The sequence below is a fragment of the Mustela lutreola genome, chromosome 3 (assembly GCF_030435805.1).
Source record: "Mustela lutreola isolate mMusLut2 chromosome 3, mMusLut2.pri, whole genome shotgun sequence".
NCBI classification, from domain to species: domain Eukaryota; kingdom Metazoa; phylum Chordata; class Mammalia; order Carnivora; family Mustelidae; genus Mustela; species Mustela lutreola.
Window position 1 is genome coordinate 133,346,787 of NC_081292.1, and position 22,418 is coordinate 133,369,204.

Below are 22,418 nucleotides of genomic sequence, written 5' to 3' on the forward strand. Positions count from 1 at the left end.
ACCACCATGATTACTATTACCTGTGCGGTGTCTTTTTCCTACACAGTTCTCTCAAGTGTTAGGTGCAATCGTTGGTGATGAGAGATAAATAATTAGAGCCATTTTATTTTAATGAGTAAAATCAGAGGAAAAAGATATCCAAATACTTCAAAGCAGATAGTTTTCCATTCTTGACCTTAAGAAACAAAACTCAAAAGTTCTAATTCTGCAGGGCAAAAAAAAATGTTTTAAATCTGTTTCTTCTGGTGGCCTACTTGTAATTATGTGCAGCATTTTTCTTTTCTTTCTTTCTTTCTTTTTTTTTTTTTTTTTTGAAAGGCAGTTTCCCCCCACTTTGTTATTCATAATGCAGACCCTGTAGACCTAACCTCCGGGTTCCTAAGCCTCCACCGCTGCAGACAAGGGGCTGTGTTTTCTCTGACCCGGACATTTAAAGTGACATTGCTGCAGTCCACCCTCCTCAGGTCGGACTTTCTGCAGAGCTGGTGATCCGCAGAGGTCAAACTGTAGTTTGCGGAAAGAGCCACCTCCAGGGAGGGAGGGAGCCTGGGCAGACTCCCCCAAGAAACAGTGGGGGCTTGGGGTCCTCCTCCGTGGGGGATCGGGGTGGGCTTTCAGCGAGGAGCTGGGGGCTCTTCTTTGGAGCCAGTGTGGGGACGGGGAAGGGGTACATGTCTCAAGTCAGCGCCGTGTAGGACTGTAGCATCCTGGCTGCTTCTCGAGGCTTGCGTCCCTCTGCCTCCAACCGGCAGACCTTCTCTCCTCCGTCCCCGCTCCCCTCCCGGGAGCCGGCGTCGGAGGGCTGGGACTGCACCGGGGGGCGGAGCTGCCTCTCCGGCCAGGAGGTGGGAAAGTGGAGAGCCGCGGGTCGGAGGCACGGACCTCGCGTCGGGGCTCCTGCGGCCGGCGGGTCCTTCCAGCAGCTGCGGCAGCCCGGGCCAAGCGCTGGATCTTTTTGCTCAGCCTACAAGACTTGAGAACTCTCAACTGCCCCCTCCTCCCGCATTAAGAGTCTTTCCCTCTGTTTTCCTCTCCATCCCCCGCCCCTCCCTCCGTTGGAGAATTTCATGCTTCTGTTAGCACCTTTTCGTAATCCAGGGGACGTGACGGTCCAGAGCTCCAAGGGCCTCCGCTGAATTCTACTTTTGTTTTTATTTCTCCCTCGCTTCCTCTTGTTTTCCTCTAATCGGATTCATCTGCGAAGTCTGGCGCTTCTGCCAGAGGGAGCAAGGAATAAATAGATGCTGCTGCCCCAGAAGGCTTAGACGTCGGGAAAGAACAGCCTGAGCGGCAGGGGCGGCGGCGGCAGGAGGTCGGCGGAGCTCGTGGGACCCCATTGGGGGAATTTGATCCAAGGAAACTGAGATCGTCGGGGGAGGAGAAGCTCCCAGATCATTGTGTCCACTTGCAGGGGTAAGAGGGGACGGCGGAGCGGGCCTCTCGGCGTGCTCGGTGCTGCTCCACCCTGCCCCGTCCTCCCGGGATCATGGTCTGTGGCAGTCCTGGAGGGATGCTGCTGCTGCGGGCCGGGCTGCTCGCCCTGGCTGCGCTTTGCCTGCTCTGGGTGCCCGGAGCTCGGGCTGCAGCCTGTGAGCCCGTCCGCATCCCCCTGTGCAAGTCCCTGCCCTGGAACATGACCAAGATGCCCAACCACCTGCACCACAGCACCCAAGCCAACGCCATTCTGGCCATCGAGCAGTTCGAAGGTCTGCTGGGCACCCACTGCAGTCCGGATCTGCTCTTCTTCCTCTGTGCCATGTACGCGCCCATCTGCACCATTGACTTCCAGCACGAGCCCATCAAGCCCTGCAAGTCCGTGTGCGAGCGGGCCCGGCAGGGCTGCGAGCCTATCCTTATCAAGTACCGTCACTCGTGGCCCGAGAGTCTGGCCTGCGAGGAGCTGCCTGTTTATGACCGTGGCGTGTGCATCTCTCCCGAGGCTATCGTCACCGCGGACGGAGCGGGTGAGTCCTGACCCGGCCCAGCCTCTCTCCTGACCTCCAGCCACCCGGCTCTTCTCTTCTCTTGAGTTTTGTTACTTGCCTTTGGCTTTCTAATTCTGCCTGTTTTCTTGGGGTCGCTTCTCTTAGTCACTCCTCTGTGGGGCACCACTTCTTTCTTCTCTCTTCCAGTTCCATGCCAGTAGGTAATCTTTCATTCCACTCTGGACACACTTGTCAACACTGACCCTGCACTTTCCATCCTTTACGAGTCCTCGTTGCCACTTCTTGGATGAGTGATGCTCCTTCCTTAGTGTCTCAATTTGTTTACAGGCACTGCACTTCCTTCCCGGATTCTCTTGCATTCTTAATCCTCCCCTTTCCATAGCTTTACTGTTTTAGCTGCTTGTCAAGACTGTGTGGCGAGAACAGAAAACTGAAGCACCATTTTCTTCTAATCATTAGAAATGCCTAGATAATTTCTGTAACCTTACTCTAACCCACAGATGTTAGTGGTATGTGTTTGCTCAAAGTCCAATTGGAGCAATTACCTTCACCTTAAATTTCCCCCTCCTTTCAATGAGATAAATTGTTCTTCTATTCCAGACTGAAACAGCTGTGAAACATTGCTATGCACTGCTAATTAGCTTCTGTGACTTGCTCCCAGCCACAGAGCTGGCGAAGGGAAATTGCTGGGCTCTTTTCACATTCCCACATGCCTTCAAGTCCTTTTGTAAGTGACATATGGATGAAAGGAGTTATATTTAAGGCGTGCTATCATCATTCACTCATGTAATGTTATTTTTAATCTCACTCCTTATCCCATTGTTAAGCTCTGCAAATATGCCTTTAATACTTTATTTCATGCCCTTTGTTCTGTGTGTGCATCAACTACACATCTATCTTAATCTTTCTGTACCGGAAAGCTTGATTGCAGTTCTACATTTAATAGAATCAATCACGAGTTGTTTTCTCACTAGTGTTTGGTCTAATTATGACGCTCGTAACTCTGAAGACCTCAGCTACACCTAGTTCACTGTGTTTGTTTAATTCTCACTAAGTATCACTCTTACCAATTACCCCCGAACTCAAATGTCACCCTTCATATAATTTTGTATTTTTTGTGGTAGGTCCCTTTTGATCCTCTTCCCAGAGGAACTCTGTTACTAGATGCGATCACTTAATTGCCTTCTCTGTTCGTTTCCTGGGCAGCAGTTTTTTCCTTCTACCTCTCAGCTTGTCCAGCCTATGCTCACGTCCTTAGTCCATTTCTAGGTAATAGTTCCTGGTTGTCAAGAGAATTGACTTGGAAAAATTGCTTTCTGTGCACCTTGACCCTCTTAATGGAAAGTGAGCGAAGAGACAAAAAGTACAAATAGCTGCAGAACCAACAATGAACAGAAAGATTCTAGCAGCTTTTCGATCATCCTCTAGGTCTTATATAGACCTATTGTCTTCTTGATTTTAATCAAGAACTAAGAACTGGCTGTATACTATATGCAGAAAGGAATGTATTTCTTATTAATCTTTGGGCTAAGAGCGTGCTCTTGAGCCTTTGTACTCACTAATGTCACAGGCTGTGCAGAAACTGGAAGAGCCTGGTCAGTTGCTGCCCTGGTTTGCCAGACACTTAGAATCAGTTAAATGCTGGTGCTTCGCTCAGGCCAAGGACTAGGAATGAGGTGACTGTGGCTCACTCTGAAATGCTTTTACTCCCCTTAAAGGAAAAGACTTGCTCTGAAACCTCTCTTAGAAATGGACCTCAAGTGAGAGAGGTTTGGCAAGGGTAACAGTTTTCAAAACCCATGGTCCGTATGGATGGGAAGCAGTTTTCTTAAGTGTCCCTGAATTACCTATCACTGGGGACCAAATGCAGAACAATTGCCTCATTGAAACACTCAAATAGGCCATGCATGGAAACAATTTGTCAGTCCGTGGGACCTGGTTTCTGAGCTGCTTTAAAATGCCATAATATCTGCTTTGTTGACAGCATCCGTGCTAGGAAAATACGGAGGGTTAGGTGGCAGTGGGAACCATATTTTTGTGACTGTCTCCCTTTACCACAAGCTTTGGTGTGAGTCAGAGACACGGGTGGCAGGAGGGAGCCGCAGGGGAGGTAGGGCTGGGGAACGGAGAGGTGGATTCTAACCCCAAGGGTCTCCTGGCTTCCGAGGCCAGCTTGCTGAAAATTGCATTCCCTATCCTGGGTCAAACTGTCAGGCACCTGGAATTACTTAGTAAGTACCATATGTGGCCAGTTTAATTTACGATGCAATATACTCTTTGGTTCAGTGGGATATGATAGTTCATGAAGCCCTTTTTTTTCTCCCTTTAGGTAAAAACAGAATCACTTATGTTTTATGATTAGAATCCAGCTGAATACAAAAATGAGGTCTCCCTGAATGAAAGGGGCCACCCTTCACATTCCTTTGATGCCAAGAGGATTTTGAAATCCTACCATTCGCATGGGTCTGTTCGCTCCTAGCTCAGGATGATGCCACAAACAAGTTTAGGCCCATTCACAAAGCAAAGTCTATTGAAATGGAATAGTGCTTCAAACTACTTTTTGCTTTCAAAATACTAAGGCCAACATACGTTAAAAAAAAAAAAAAAAAAGGTCTCCAATCCTGACCATTACCAACAAATTCACATTACATGTGTTCCTTTTCCCACATTGTTTATTTACTGTAGAGCTGTGGCTTCACGCACAACTGCTTTATCTGAATGAAGACCTCTAGTCCAGTCTTCAGTACTTGTGGCAAGTACATGTGGCAAGTCAGGAGTATGGGCTGGGAGCCTGGCAAAGCAGGCATTGAATCTGGACTCTGCTTCCTCTCAAGTGTTATTATGGGGAAATTCCATAAGCTCTCTGATTGAAAGTTTTCTGGGCCGTACCATGGGGACAGCCTGCCTCTACATCTCCGGGGCATGGCGAGGATGAAATGAAGCAGCCTAGTACCTGGGACATAGTCCCTAAACAGCCTGTGCTGCTCTTCTACCATGATAATGGTCATTCTCTCAAGATGAGGTTTTCTTTTTTTGAAATGGGATGCTGGTCAGTGCAGATACAGCTTAGAACTTTGATCACTTCAGCTCCGGAAACCAAGCTGCACACCAAGAACCAAGTGGAAAAGCCAATTTTCCTTCTGAACATATAAGCTTAATATTGCACTTTCTGCAAAAGGACTTGGATCTCAGGCTCAAGAATAAATTTCTTTGGGAGCACCAGGAAGAAAGAAGGAGTCTGAAGGATGTCTGTTAGTTACAAATAGTTTATCTTGGAAACGGAGAGATCAAGAATTTAAGAAAATTTATGGTATGATATTCACCAGCTATTTATTCAACGCCCATGGCTCGTCATGCCAAGGGCTTCATAATCTACGCTCAGTCGTTGCTGGTTTCCGTGGCAGTGGTAGTTTGTCACCCCGGCTCTTGCTCAACACGTCTCCCGGCCGTCTCTTGCCTGCCTGCCCCACGCCAGCTTTCCCATGCAGGCGCTGCCGTGGAGTCATTTCTCTGTGCTCTGAGGAACAGGCAGCCTTTTCTTTAGGCCTGGTCTGCAAATATTTGAGGGGCCAAATACCAAGAAGGAAGAATTATTCAGTGTGATAGGAGGAAAATGGAATGGAAAGGAGAAATGGAAATTTTAGATTAAGGCTGGAGAGAACACATTTCTGAGGACCAGTCATTCCCTAAAATGTTGAAAGGTACTCTGGATGGGGTAGGGACAAGAGTATCTCCGAGAGCTCTGGTATTTCATTATAGTTAACAAAATTAGTGGTAACAGAATCTTTCGTAGTCCCCAAATCTGATTTTAATAATTCATTTTCTATTTCATTCTTATCAAACTTCCAAATAGTTGTTGCTATAAATAGCATCATTGACTCCCTTCTGTTTGGCCTTTGTTTATGAGGCATATAGAAAGAAGAGACAGTTTTGAATCCTTAAGAACTGGGTCTGTTTCTGCAGCTTCCCAGTTTTAGAGGTAGAGGCCCTTAGTTGGAATTCCAGCTTTGCCATTAAGGTTAGGCCTTGAGCAAGTCATTTGAGATTGACCCTGGGAACAGAGAAGAACAAAAGAACTATTCATATGAAGTGATTAAGAAATGGCAAAGCAGGTGGTAAGTGCTTAGCAAAAACAGCATGCTCGGGACGGGAGAGGACGTGTCCTCTCAGGAGAGGGGTCTTTGGCAGCAACAGAATAAGCAAACATATTCTGTCTGCTGTTCTAAGTGTGTTATGCGTATCAACTTATTAAAATTCCATGGTAGGTACTATTATTTCCATTTTGAAGAAAAGAAAGCTGAGGCATGTAAGTGACTTGTGCAAGTTCATGAAGCTATTAGGAGGAAAGGTTCAAGCCAGAATCTGTTCTCCACTACACTTCCCGTCTCATGGAGAAAGAGGTGATTCATAACTTAAGGAAGAATCTGTGTCTTTTGACGATCAGATTTCAGGTAAAGGATCAAGTTTTGTCCATTGTATTTTGAAAGCCCACTTATGTGTAGTTTAAGAGAATAAAAGACAGCCCTGGACAGGGATTCCAGGAGATAAGAGATAAGTACTTCAGTGCCCTTTTGAGATAACAGAGTGCATTCCAGACTCTCACAGCTAACCCAGAGCCCCTCAATCTCCTCATGCCACGAAGTGAACTCCTCATTTCCTTACCTCACCTGCCTATTCTTTTCTAGTATTTTTTATATGGTTGTGAGGCCCCATAGTCATGCTCTAGGCCTGGGAGTCAGCCTTGATTTTATCCTATTTTTTTTTTTTTAAAGATTTTATTTATTTATTTGAGAGAGAGAGAGAACAGGAGCAGGGGAAGGAGCAGAGGAAGAAGGAGAAGCAGACTCTGTGCGGAGCATGGAGCCCAACATGCAGCTCCATCCCAGGACCCCAAGATCATGATGACCTGATCCAAAGGCAGACACTTAACTGATTGAACCACCCAGGCACCCTGATTCTACCTTATTCTTTACCCCTTCCTACCCTGCATTCAGTACATATCAAATGTTACTGGATCTACTCTGAATCCAATTTCCTCCCCTCCTTCTCTGATGTTACTCTCTTAGTTCGGATCTCAACATGTCTCACACGTATTACAGCCACAGGAGAATAACTGGCTTGCTTACACTCAGTATTGCCCCTCCATAGTCCAAGAGGATGATCATTCTGAACTGCAGATCTGTTGCTTAAAATCCTTTGGTGTCTGTCTCTAGCCTTCATGACCTCAGCCCTTCTTACCCCTCTAGCTCCATTTCTTCCTGCTCACACTTCTGTTTTAGCCACTCTGGAAGACTTGCAGGTCCCTTGGTGAGTACGGTAGTTTCTTTCCATACTTCTTACACATGTTATTTTCTAAGTGGAACCAACTTTCCCCACCTCCTTTAGGAAGCTTCTACGACTATCCTTGGGGCATACAACCTACTAATGCCTTTTAATGTAGGATGTAGGATTTTAATGTAGGATGATTTTGTTGGATTCCTAAGTTGAATTTTCTGAAAACAATTTTTTTTGGATTATTTATGACCAGACAACTTTTTTTTCCCCCTCTTTTAATTCTAACAACTGATTTCTAAGCACTTTTAAAAACAGGAACATTTTCCTGTGAATAATAATGAAAGAAGAAAACCACTTTCCTAGGTTCTGCTGTATCAAGGGTTCCCTCCAACCCAGGAGAAGAGATGTATTTTTCATTTTTATTTAAACTCTTCAACACTTAACAGTTACTTTACATGTGTATTAATATAATTTCTTCATTTATAGAAAGCTCATTTTTTTAAAAAGATCTATTTGAGAGAGAGAGTGTGTGTGTGTGTGCATGAGCAGGGGAGGGGCAGAGGCAGAGGGAGAGGGATTCTCAAGCAGGCTCCCTGATGAGCATGGAGCCCCAGGCAGGCCTGGATCCCATGACCCTGAGATGATGACCTGAGCCCAAATCAAGAGTTGGCTGCTTAACGGACTGAACCACCCTGGCGCCCCGGAGAGATCATTTGTGTATGGATTAAATGCATGTTATCATGATTATTGGACTCAGGAATAAAACCGTTGGCATGTTGCTTTAACACTTGGTTATGTTTAGCATGAATAAAGTCGTTGAATAGAATAAAAGTCATAAAATTAAGAGTATATGACTGAGCAGAACTTAATGTTTTAGAATCAAGTACTTGTTGCCCGTTTTTTTTTTTTTTTTTTTTTTTTTTTTTGGTAGTTACTATCTTTCCGTGTATATAGCTTTTTAAATACCAGATGAATAAAAGTTAAAAAGAGATCAAAAAAGTTCATCCCAGATGATGATTACTAAGCCTGAGAAGGTAATTCATTAATTGTAATTGGAGTGCTATTGTCCTAAAATGATATTGAGCTACTCCTTTTTAATTTATTCATGATACAGCCTATAAGGAAAAAGGACAGAGGAAGAACATTACTTTCTGTTAGGATAAATGGATACTAAACTCATTAAACATAAAATGTTAGTACAAAATTAAAACATAAAAGTATGGAGTTGTAATATCAATAAGAATATATAGGGGCATGCAGCAAATTCAGCATGGTGTTTTGCTGAGGCACTTTTACTCACTAGAGGCTGAGTTCTTAACTAGAACCCAGAAAAACTTTTTGTAAGTACTATTTACTGTGTGTTGTTACCATTTTCTGGGATTATGGTGGAGTCACTGGCCATTTCCACCTATGTCTATTAATCGCACTGGCTTGAGGGGTCCTTGCACGGTATGCTTGCTTTCTGCCGAAGAACTGTTTAGTTTATAGGTAACAAAGGGCATGAGAATGTGGTCTGAATGTTTTCCTGAATTTAAATATATGCTAGTCATGTGTGATATGTCTATTTATTGAAGAGATGTATTGACTTCTTTTAGTTAAAACACAAGTGTTGTGTGAATGCTTAATATGTATGTGGATTTTATTGGGTCAGAAATTTCGTGAGACTCAAAAACTTATTAAATCCTGAAATTTTGGGCACAGTTGTTGAGGATTCAAGAAAGTGTATCATCTCTCAGTCACACTAAAGAATAGGTTTTGTCCTTATTTGATCTCTAAGTAATAGAGTGGCAAAGTCATGGCACTAATAAGAATCCACTTCCTTGAGATTCCTGGGTTCTTACTCAAATTAAATTTATGACTGAATTAGATTTTTGTATGGGAAATTTTGAAATAATAATGAATAAATTATAATTCTTTCTTTATTCTATCACCTTTCAGATTTTCCTATGGATTCTAGTAATGGAAACTGTAGAGGAGCCAGCAGTGGTGAGTATATCACTATCTTCCCAGTTTTCATTTGTGTTCAAATTTGTCTTTGTAACCTAGATACTCAACTCTTAAATGGGTACATTTGTGTCCTGTGTTTTGAAAGTAAAGTTAAACATTTTAATTTTATTTTAAAAGTTAGCATATAATAAAAATTGACTTTTTCTCTTGGTCATTAAAAATTGTGTGGATTTTATGAGTTCTGTGGATTTTAATGCATGGATAGACTTGTGTAACCACTACCATGATAAAGATACAGAACAGTTGTATCTCCTCAAAAGAAACTTCCTCATGCTATCTCTTCATAATGGCAAGCTCCGCTCACCCTTACCACTGGTCATTGCTGATCTATTCCCTTCTCTAGCTTTGTGTTTTTGAGATGATCTTATAAATGGAACGGTAGAGTATGTAACCTTTTGAGTTTGGTTTATTTGACTTATCACAATGCCTTTGAGCTTTATCCAAGTTGTTGGTGCATGTAGCAATATCAATTTGTTTTAATTGCCAAATATTTTATGCCTTGAGTCCATTACTATTTGTTTAGCCATTCATGTCTTGAAGGATCGTCAGGCTGGTTCTAGTTTTTGTCAGTCATGGGTAGACCTACTATAAACATTTTGTGTAAAAGTTTTTGTATAAACATAAGTCTTCATATCTCTAGGGCAGATATCTAGGAATAGAATTACTGGGATTATATGGTAATGTGTTTAACTTTGTAAAAAATAGTCAAACTGTTTCCAAAATGGTTATTCAATTTTACAGTAGCGATATGTAAGAGTTCCAGTTGCTGTGGATCCTTTTTTGCCCGTGATATTTTCAGGTTTTTATTTTCTTAATCCTAGCTATTTTAATAGGTGTGGAGTGGTAACTCACACCTATTAAAGTAGTGCTGTATTCTGGATATAAAGAACCATCTTTTGGTTCCTTTGATTTTCTCCATTGTTTCTCTTTTCAATTTTATTGATTTCCACTCAGTATTTCTTTCCTCTGCTTGTGTAGGATTTAATTTTGCTGTCTTTTATTCCCCCTTAAGGTAGAAGATTAGATTATGATTTGAGACTTTTCTTCTTTTCTAGTATAGTAATTTAATGCTATAAGTATCCATCTAAGGATGGCTTTATTTGCTTTTTACAGAGCTTGATAGGTTTTATTTTAATTTTTATTCAGTGTGAAATATTTTATAATTCCCCTTGAGACTACCTCTTTGACTCATGAATTACTTAGGATTATGCTGTTAAATTTGCTATTTGGAGATTTTTCTCTTTACTTTAAGTTGTTATATTTTATTCTAATTCCCCTATGGCTAGAGAACATACTTTGTATAATCTTGCTCCTTTTAAATTTGTTAAGGTTTAATCTATGGCCCAGGATATGATTTATCTTGGGGAATGTTTTATCTGCACTTGGCAAGAAAATATATATATTCTGCAGTTGTTGGGTAGAATGTTCTTTTATTTATTTATTTATTTATTTGGGGGAGAGAGAGAGATAGAGACAGAGACAGAGATAGTGAGAGAGCCCAAACAGGGAGGAGAGAGAGAAGCAGGCTCACTGCTGAGCAAGGACCCCAATGTGGGGCTTAATCATGGGACCCTGGGAACGTGACCTGAGCCAAAGGCAGATGCTTAACTGACTGAGCCACCCAGGCATCCCAAGTAGAATGTTCTTTAAATGTCAATTAGTTTAATTAATACTGTTGTTTAGTACTTTTATATTCTTTCCCATTTCCTGTGTACTAGATCTATTGTTTACTTTGAGATTAGTATTTAAGTCTTCAAATATTGTTGTCTTTACTACTTCTCTTTTCAAGGCTGTCAGGTTTGTTTCATGTATTCTGAAACTGTTATTTGGTGCTTCCACAGTTAGTATTTTATATCTAATTGGGGAATTGACCCCTCATCATGTAATGTCCCTCTTTATGTCTGGTAATTTGCTCTAAAGTCTTTTTCTTTAATTAATAATAATAATAATAATTAGTTTATAATAATTTTTATACTTTATTATAAATAGTTATATTAATTAACTTCAGTTTTCTTTCGATTATTATTTGCAAGGTAATCTTTATCCTTTTACTTTTAACATACTTATATTACTATGTTTTAAATAAATTTCTTGTAGACCTGGTATAATTGGGTCACTTTTTGTTAGTATTGGTATCTTTTGTCCATTTTACCAACCTTTGTCTTTTGATTGATATGTTGAGACCATTTACATCTAATGTCATTACTGATATGTTTGTATTTAGATATACCATTTTATTATTTGTTTTCTGCTTGTCCCTTCTCTTTTTCATTCCTGTTTTCTATTTCCTAATTTATTTTGGATTATGTGAAAGTCTCTCTCTCTCTCTCTCTCACACACACATACATGTATGCAGCTATCACAAGATATATATATATATATATATATATATATATATATATATATGATGAAAATATGTATACTTGGAATTTTTTCTTTTAAGCATAAAAAATACTTCTTTTAAAGATTTATTTATTTTTGAAAGAGGAGGGCCAGAGGCAGAGTGAGAGACAGAATCTCAAGCAGACTCTGTGCTGAGCATGGAGCCTGATGGGGGGCTTGATCTTATGGCCCTGAGATCATGACCTGACCTGAAACCAAGAGTTGGAGATGCTTAACCAATTGAGCCACCCAGGAACCCTGACATTAAAAATGTTTTAAACAACTCAATAGGAGAATAACTTACTGTCTTTACACAGATATTTTTAATTTCTATTTTTTCCCTCGATTTCTAGTATTTCTTCTGCCTGAAGAGCATCCTTCAACACTTCTTCTAGAGCAGTTTTGGTGGCAATAAATTCCCTTAGTTTTCCTTTATCTGAAAATATCTACCTTTCACCTTTTCCTGAAGGACATTTTCAGTGTATAGAATTCTGGGTTGGTAGTTCATTCAGTGCTTAAAAATGTTATTCCACTTACTTCTGTCCTCTATGTTTCTCATGGAAAATTGGTAGTCATTCAAATCATTGTTCCCTTATATATAATGCATCAATTTTCTCTGGTTGCTTTCAAGAATTCTTTAGTATTTAGTTTTTAGTAGTTGGATTTTGCTCTGTCTGGACATTTGATTTCTTTAGATTTATCCTGTTTTAGGGTTAATTGATTTTCTTGAGTCTATAAGTTTTTGCATTTGTCAAATTTAGGAGGCTTTCAGCAACCATCTCTTCAAATATTTATTTTTACAGCACATTCTCTTCTACTTCCAAGTCTATGATGATGTGAATGTTAGAGCTTTTGTTATTGTCCTACAGGTCCCAGAGGTTCTGTTTATTCCCCTCCTGAACTTTTCTGTTTCTTCAGGTTAGATAATTTCTTTTAATCTGTCTTCAAGTTCATTGAATTTTTCCTTGATCATGTCTGTTCTGCTATGGAGCCCATCCAGTAAATTTTTTATTTCAGTTATTGCAATTTTCAACATTCAAAATTTCCAACTGGTTCTTCATTGTATCTTAGATTTCTTTCTTGAGACTTTCTATCTTTCCATTCATCTCAAGAGTGTTCACTATTACTTTTGGGAGTATTTTTATAAAAACTGCCTTGAAATTATTGTTGGATAACTTTAACATTTGTGTCATCTGATTTTTTCCCTGTACATATTGAGATTTTTCTGCTTCTTCATATGCACATGTGCATATGTGGCTTCCTTTGCTCTTTACTATGCTGTATATGGTAGTACTTCTGGATTTTCATTGTTGCATAGTATTTTATCATATGAATATACCACACATTATTTTAATGTTCTTGGATATTTGGGTTGTTTCTAGTTTTTATTTCTATGATTAGTGCTGTATTTGCTTCTACAAGAACATTATAACTATAGTTAGTTACTATATACCTTTTCTATTTCACTTTCCTCTAGGAATTTGCATTGATTTGGGTCTGTATGTCCTGCCTTTCAGGTGTCTTTTTATTTTATTTTATTTTTTTCAGATTTATTTATATGAGAGGGAGAGAATGGGAGAGAGAGGGGTCATTCCCCTCCATGGCCTTGAGATTAGTGGGAAGTTCTTTTCTACATTTAATTTCATTTCTGATTTAGCCTCCACAGTCCACATATCCTTTCCTTTTGGACTAGACATGCTTCCTTGAGCACATCCTATCCTTCTTTACAGCTCCTTGAGTTCTTAACACCTGCCATTCAAAGTAAAAACAAATAATGATTATACTTTTACCCCCCCCCCACCCCGCCACACACACACACACACAAAACTCCCCAGATTTAATGGTCTTTCAATGTGTTGAAGCCCTGTCATGATAAAAATATTTAATGGAGGGCGCCTGGGTGGCTCAGTGGGTTAAGCCGCTGCCTTCGGCTCAGGTCATGATCTCAGGGTCCTGGGATCGAGGCCCGCATCGGGCTCTCTGCTCAGCAGGGAGCCTGCTTCCCTCTCTCTCTCTCTGCCTGCCTCTCCATCTACTTGTGATTTCTCTCTGTCAAATAAATAAATAAAATCTAAAAAAAAAAAAAAAAATATTTAATGGAGGAAAAGCAGGAGGAATTAGGTCATATAGAATAGTGTTCTTTCTCAGCTGTGGAAGATGCTGGTGGTGGGAGGGCTTAAGGGAAGATCTGAGAGTGAGAAACAAGAGTTCCCAGTAGAAAGTAATCAGTCTGGTTTTATTTGTAGTGGCCAATCAACAATCAACTTTGAATTTCAACTTTCCTCCTGACTTTGTTAAATACCATTAACTCCAAACTTCTCTCCAAATTCAAGGGAAAACAGAAACTTAGAGGGAAAATACCATTTTTTTTCTACTGAGAATCCCGTATCTTTAAATATTAATGCTAAAACAGGGGGAGGAGTCAAGATGGCGGAGAAGTAGCAAGCTGAGACTGCTTCAACTAGCCGGAGATCAGCTAGATAGCTTATCTAAAGATTGCAAACACCTGAAAATCCATCGGCAGATCGAAGAGAAGAAAAACAGCAATTCTGGAAACAGAAAAACAACCACTTTCTGAAAGGTGTATTCTTTTTTTAAAAATTCTTTTCTTTTCTTTTTTTTTTTTTTCTTTTCTTTTTGTGTTTTTTTTTTTTTTTTTCTTTCTTCCTTTTTGAACCTCTTTTTATCCCCTTTCTCCCCACTCACGATTTTGGATCTCTTCTAATTTGGTTAAAGCATATTTTCCTGGGGTTGTTGCCACCCTTTTAGTATTTTACTTGCCCCTTCATTTAGTCTTATCTGGACAAAATGACAAGACGTAAAAATTCAACACAAAAAAAAGAACAAGAGGCAGTACCGAAGGCTAGGGACCTAATCAATACAGACATCGGTAATATGTCAGATCTAGAGTTCAGAATGACAATTCTCAAGGTTCTAGCCGGGCTCGAAAAAGGCATGGAAGATATGAGAGAAACCCTCTCGAGAGATATAAAAGCCCTTTCTGGAGAAATAAAAGAACTAAAATCTAACCAAGTTGAAATAAAAAAAGCTATTAATGAGGTGCAATCAAAAATGGAGGCTCTGACTGGTAGGATAAATGAGGCAGAAGAAAGAATTAGTGATATAGAAGACCAAATGACAGAGAATAAAGAAGCTGAGCAAAAGAGGGACAAACAGCTACTGGACCACGAGGGGAGAATTCGAGAGATAAGTGACACCATAAGACGAAACAACATTAGAATAATTGGGATTCCAGAAGAAGAAGAAAGTGAGAGGGGAGCAGAAGGTATACTGGAGAGAATTATTGGGGAGAATTTCCCCAATATGGCAAAGGGAACGAGCATCAAAATACAGGAGGTTCAGAGAATGCCCCTCAAAATCAATAAGAATAGGCCCACACCCCGTCACCTAATAGTAAAATTTACAAGTCTCAATGACAAAGAGAAAATCCTGAAAGCAGACCGGGAAAAGAAGTCTGTAACATACAATGGTAAAAATATTAGATTGGCAGCTGACTTATCCACAGAGACCTGGCAGGCCAGAAAGAGCTGGCATGATATTTTCAGAGCACTAAACGAGAAAAACATGCCGCCAAGAATACTATATCCAGCTAGGCTATCATTGAAAATAGAAGGAGAGATTAAAAGCTTCCAGGACAAACAAAAACTGAAAGAATTTGCAAATACCAAACCAGCTCTACAGGAAATATTGAAAGGGGTCCTCTAAGCAAAGAGAGAGCCTACAAGTGGTAGATCAGAAAGGAACAGAGACCATATACAGTAACAGTCACCTTACAGGCAATACAATGGCCCTAAATTCATATCTCTCAATAGTTACCCTGAATGTTAATGGGCTAAATGCCCCTGTCAAAAGACACAGGGTATCAGAATGGATAAAAAAACAAAACCCATCTATATGTTGCCTCCAAGAAACACATTTTAAGCCCGAAGACACCTCCAGATTTAAAGTGAGGGGGTGGAAAAGAATTTACCATGCTAATGGACATCAGAAGAAAGCAGGAGTGGCAATCCTTATATCAGATCAATTAGATTTTAAGCCAAAGACTATAATAAGAGATGAGGAAGGACACTATATCATACTCAAAGGGTCTGTCCAACAAGAAGATTTAACAATTTTAAATATCTATGCCCCCAATGTGGGAGCAGCCAACTATATAAACCAATTAATAACAAAATCAAAGAAACACATCAACAATAATACAATAATAGTAGGGGACTTTAACACTCCCCTCACTGAAATGGACAGGTCATCCAAGCAAAAGATCAGCAAGGAAATAAAGGCCTTAAACGACACACTGGACCAGATGGACATCACAGATATATTCAGAATATTTCATCCCAAAGCAACAGAATACACATTCTTCTCTAGTGCACATGGAACATTCTCCAGAATAGATCACATCCTCGGTCCTAAATCAGGACTCAACCGGTATCAAAAGATTGGGATCATTCCCTGCATATTTTCAGACCACAATGCTCTAAAGCTAGAACTCAACCACAAAAGGAAGTTTGGAAAGAACCCAAATACATGGAGACTAAACAGTATCCTTCTAAAGAATGAATGGGTCAACCGGGAAATTAAAGAAGAATTGAAAAAAATCATGGAAACAAATGATAATGAAAACACAACGGTTCAAAATCTGTGGGACACAACAAAGGCAGTCCTGAGAGGAAAATATATAGCGCTACAAGCCTTTCTCAAGAAACAAGAAAGGTCTCAGGTACACAACCTAACCCTACACCTAAAGGAGCTGGAGAAAGAACAAGAAAGAAACCCTAAGCCCAGCAGGAGAAGAGAAATCATAAAGATCAGAGCAGAAATCAATGAAATAGAAACCAAAAAAACAATAGAACAAATCAACAAAACTAGGAGCTGGTTCTTTGAAAGAATTAATAAAATTGATAAACCCCTGGCCCGACTTATCAAAAAGAAAAGAGAAAGGACCCAAATAAATAAAATCATGAACGAAAGAGGAGAGATCACAACTAACACCAAAGAAATACAAACTATTATAAGAACATACTATGAGCAACTCTACGGCAATAAATTTGACAATCTGGAAGAAATGGATGCATTCCTAGAAACATATAAACTACCACAACTGAGCCAGGAAGAAATAGAAAGCCTGAACAGACCCATAACCAGTAAGGAGATTGAAACAGTCATTAAAAATCTCCAAACAAACAAAAGCCCAGGGCCAGACGGCTTCCCGGGGGAATTCTACCAAACATTTAAAGAAGAACTAATTCCTATTCTCCTAAAACTGTTCCAAAAAATAGAAATGGAAGGAAAACGTCCAAACTCATTTTATGAGGCCAGCATCACCTTGATCCCAAAACCAGACAAGGATCCCACCAAAAAAGAGAGCTATAGACCGATATCCTTGATGAACACAGATGCGAAAATACTCAACAAAATACTAGCCAATAGGATTCAACAGTACATTAAAAGGATTATTCACCACGACCAAGTGGGATTTATTCCAGGGCTGCAAGGTTGGTTCAACATCCGCAAATCAGTCAATGTGATACAACACATCAATAAAAGAAAGAACAAGAACCATATGATACTCTCAATAGATGCTGAAAAAGCATTTGACAAAGTACAACATCCCTTCCTGATCAAAACTCTTCAAAGTGTAGGGATAGAGGGCACATACCTCAATATCATCAAAGCCATCTATGAAAAACCCACCGCAAATATCATTCTCAATGGAGAAAAACTGAAAGCTTTTCCGCTAAGGTCAGGAACATGGCAGGGATGTCCATTATCACCACTGCTATTCAACATCGTACTAGAGGTCCTAGCCTCAGCAATCAGACAACAAAAGGAAATTAAAGGCATCCAAATCAGCAAAGAAGAAGTCAAATTATCACTCTTCGCAGATGATATGATACTATATGTGGAAAACCCAAAAGACTCCACTCCAAAACTGCTAGAACTTATACAGGAATTCAGTAAAGTGTCAGGATATAAAATCAATGCACAGAAATCAGTTGCATTTCTCTACACCAACAGCAAGACAGAAGAAAGAGATATTAAGGAGTCAATCCCATTTACAATTGCATCCAAAACCATAAGATACCTAGGAATAAACCTAACCAAAGAGACACAGAATCTATACTCAGAAAACTATAAAGTACTCATGAAAGAAATTGAGGAAGACACAAAGAAATGGAAAAATGTTCCATGCTCCTGGATTGGAAGAATAAATATTGTGAAAATGTCTATGCTACCTAAAGCAATCTACACATTTAATGCAATTCCTATCAAAGTACCATCCATCTTTTTCAAAGAAATGGAACAAATAATGCTAAAATTTATATGGAACCAGAAAAGACCTCGAATAGCCAAAGGGATATTGAAAAAGAAAGCCAACGTTGGTGGCATCACAATTCCGGACTTCAGGCTCTATTACAAAGCTGTCATCATCAAGACAGCATGGTACTGGCACAAAAACAGACACATAGATCAATGGAACAGAATAGAGAGCCCAGAAATAGACCCTCAAATCTATGGTCAACTAATCTTCGACAAAGCAGGAAAGAATGTCCAATGGAAAAAAGACAGCCTTTTCAATAAATGGTGCTGGGAAAATTGGACAGCCACATGCAGAAAAATGAAATTGGACCATTCCCTTACACCACACACAAAAATAGACTCAAAATGGATGAAGGACCTCAATGTACGAAAGGAATCCATCAAAATCCTTGAGGAGAACACGGGCAGCAACCTCTTCGACCTCTGCCGCAGCAACATCTTCCTAGGAACAACGCAAAAGGCAAGGGAAGCAAGGGAAAAAATGAACTACTGGGATTTCATCAAGATCAAAAGCTTTTGCACAGCAAAGGAAACAGTTAACAAAATCAAAAGACAACTGACAGAATGGGAGAAGATATTTGCAAACGACATATCAGATAAAGGACTAGTGTCCAGAATCTATAAAGAACTTAGCAAACTCAACACCCAAAGAATAAATAATCCAATCAAGAAATGGGCAGAGGACATGAACAGACATTTCTGCAAAGAAGACATCCAGATGGCGAACAGACACATGAAAAAGTGCTCCATATCACTCGGCATCAGGGAAATACAAATCAAAACCACAATGAGATATCACCTCACACCAGTCAGAATGGCTAAAATCAACAAGTCAGGAAATGACAGATGCTGGCGAGGATGCGGAGAAAGGGGAACCCTCCTACACTGTTGGTGGGAATGCAAGCTGGTGCAGCCACTCTGGAAAACAGCATGGAGGTTCCTCAAAATGTTGAAAATAGAACTGCCCTATGACCCAGCAATTGCACTACTGGGTATTTACCCTAAAGATACAAATGTAGTGATCCAAAGGGGCACATGCACCCGAATGTTTATAGCAGCAATGTCCACAATAGCCAAACTATGGAAAGAACCTAGATGTCCATCAACAGATGAATGGATCAAGAAGATGTGGTATATATACACAATGGAATACTATGCAGCCATCAAAAGAAATGAAATCCTGCCATTTGCAACAACGTGGATGGAACTAGAGCATATCATGCTTAGCGAAATAAGTCAAGCAGAGAAAGACAACTATCATATGATCTCCCTGATATGAGGAAGTGGTGATACAACATGGAGGCTTAAGTGGGTAGAAGAAGAATAAATGAAACAAGATGGGATTGGGAGGGAGACAAACCATAAGTGACTCTTAATCTCACAAAACAAACTGAGGGTTGCCGAGGGGAGGGGGTTTGGGAGAAGGGGGTGGGATTATGGACATTGGGGAGGGTATGTGATTTGGTGAGTGCTGTGAAGTGTGTAAACCTGGTGATTCACAGACCTGTACCCCTGGGGATAAAAATATATGTTTATCAAAAATAAAAAATTAAAAAAAATATTAATGCTAAAACAAACCAGACTATTAATACCAAAAGAATCACTTTAATTATTCACTTACCTTCTCATTCTCTATAAGAATCATTCCTTTGAAACAACCTGAGATCATGTCCTGAGCCAAAATCAAGAGTCAGATGCTTAACTGACTGAGCCACACAGGTATCTCTGTCTTGTAAAGTGTCTTGTATGTGGAAGTAGAATATTTATTTTATTGAATTGTAAATAACTTTGAGGCATCAATTTTCATTAGACTGAAACAGTATTCACTGTTGATTTCCACTGAATCTTGTCAAAGTGACAAGAGTTTGACCAGAGGCAATGTCTACCAAAGGTGCACAACAAACATTTATATTGTGAAAAACACAAGTGAATGAAAATGACTTGTTTAGAATTATTTCATTACCTTCTTGATGCAATTGAGAATGATGTTCATGTAGTATCATAAAATCAGCTGGAAATTATAGGTGTCCAGCCATGGTTCTATTTTAATGACCACTCCAACTTTATATTTGATCAAAACAAACCACAATTATATATTACAATTGATAAGTCAACATTCTGGTCAAGTGCAGGCATGGGTTATCAAACTGTTCAGAAGTTATGGTTAGAATAATATAATACTTCAGTGTGTCAATGAAAGAAGATGGCATCAACAATACTATAAATAATTTACACAAACAGTTCAATGTGTAAAACTACCTGGAATGAATGTCCTTTCCTGGGTTTAGTGTTTACTGTTCCCCTTTTACAAATGTTTTCTTGTTCCCTGGTATAACAGGAATGATGAAAACCAACCAACAAACAGGCAAAACCAAGCTCATTCAGCTTGGGCACTGACATATTCACATGTTCTGTAAAGAAAGTAGAAACTATTCACACTCAAAATTTTATGCTTTGGAAAAATGGAGCATCCAAGTTGATAAAATAGGGAATGAGGAAGGTACAAAAACATGAGGGCTTAAGTGGGTAGGAGAAGAATCAATGAAACAAGATGGGATTGGGAGGGAGACAAACCATAAGTGACTCTTAATCTTACAAAACAAACTGAGGGTTGCTGGGGGGAGGGGGTTTGGGAGAAGGGGGTGGGATTATGGACATTGGGGAGGGTATGTGCTTTGGTGAGTGCTGTGAAGTGTGTAAACCTGGTGATTCACAGACCTGTACCCCTGGAGATAAAAATATATGTTTATAAAAAAAAATTAAAAAAAATTAAGTAGCTCTTAAAAGAGAGCGAGATGACATAAAAAAAATTAAAAATAAAAGTTCACTTCTTATCACTAAAAAAAAAATAATAATAAATAATTTAAAAAAAAAACATTGTAACCCACATAACCCCATTTTCAAAAGTGTCAAGTTGTTTGGCCTGGAATTTGGAAAAGAAATTCTTTTACTCCAGTTAATTTATCCTTTGCCTGAAAGTTTAACAGTTCTTTTCTCCCTTTTCTTGCTTTCTTCATTCCTTTTCTTCTTTCTTTCTTTTTGAGATAATGACTTAGTCTGAACAGCTTCCAATTTGTGAGTGTGTAAACCCACTGCCCTAATAAAGAGTACATCACCTCTGGTTTCCATAATGTGGAATTTGGGAAAAAACAATTTTAGTTTTATTCCACTGAATCATTTGGTCTGTCAAGTCAACACAGAAAATGAAGGCAGTTATTCGAATGGTGCAACGAAAAGATCTATTTTTTATTAAAAGAACTCTCTCAGCTTTCTACTTTGGGATGGTGACCAATTTATGAATTTTTGTATTTGAAAAACACAGTTTTTTTCCAGGGAGGAGATATAGCCGGTAAATTCTGACACTAAATAATTATAGACGCATAATCAAATTACTTTTCTGCTTTGTTTCCAAATATAAAATCACACTGTATTGACCTCAGGGCATTTCATCAGGTATATTTTCAAATCAGGGCAACATTAGCAGCATCCCCAGCATAAGTTGGGTGCTCTAAAATGTTTCATTAACATCTTCCTGCCTCTATTTTAGAGGTGTTTCCGAGAAACTCTTCCGGGGTCTGAGGAACATCCCCCTTTTTGGGATGGCCTACGCCTGGCTTGGGTGGTATAGATTCATTCTCTTTCTCCTTCTCAAAATTTCTTTTCTCCCCTTTGACTTCCTCCTAATTTTGGGAAGGAATTTGATTTTTTTTCTTTGGTGCCAATGTTTATTGACTATAGCAGCTGAATTAACTTGGGGGTAACTTCTGCCCTTTATTGGAAAAAAATTAGGATAGGTAAAAAGTAGTATACTTAAAATTTACAATAGCTTACAAGTATATGCATTCCTTTTTTTTTTTTTAAATTACTTTGCAGTATTTGACAGTTTTGACTCATTTTTTATTCCTAAGCATTCTTCTCGAGCTGTTACCCAAATCATGCTTGCACTTCTTCTGTCCCCCAGCTGTGGGCGTCCTCCAAGGCTCTGTGCTTGGCCCCTGCTCCTCTCTCCTTACAATCATTTCTTCCCATTGGATTGCATCCAGCTACATGGGCTTAGTTATCACTCTCATGACTCCAGGTCTTATCACTGTCAAGGGTAGAGCACCACATTTTCCTTCGGTAAACACTTCTACCCAGTCACCTAGTTGTACTTCAAATACAACCTAGTTAAGAATTAAAGCTATCTTTGTATTAGAGATTTCTTCTTTGTAACTTTCTTTTTTGGTATGTAGCACCATTGTTTTCTCAGGTCCCCAGTATGGAAACTTCATATTCAGCTTATTGGTCCATCCACCCTACTGTTCATTAGAAATGTAATGGCCGCCTCCTCGTGTCAGGCATTCTGTATGCCAGGAGTATGGGGCGAGGAAGTGAGCAGTGACTGCACCTCCATTTTCTGTCCTCTTTTGTGTGTACTTGAGAGGGCTAGAGAGATACCTGATTTTTTAAAAAAGATTTTATTTATTT

At 39.6% G+C, this 22,418-nt stretch overlaps 1 protein-coding gene across 1 annotated transcript in view; it reads left to right on the forward strand.

The window, feature by feature from the left end:
• The first annotated feature begins 686 nt into the window (after positions 1 to 686).
• FRZB (frizzled related protein) overlaps positions 687 to 22,418 on the forward strand; it is a 37,582-nt gene continuing 15,850 nt past the window's right edge. The window contains exons 1-2 of the mRNA XM_059166848.1: positions 687 to 1,964; positions 9,159 to 9,206. Coding sequence (XP_059022831.1) covers positions 1,487 to 1,964; positions 9,159 to 9,206 — 526 coding nt within the window. The 5' untranslated portion in view covers positions 687 to 1,486. The remainder of the gene's footprint in view (positions 1,965 to 9,158; positions 9,207 to 22,418) is intronic.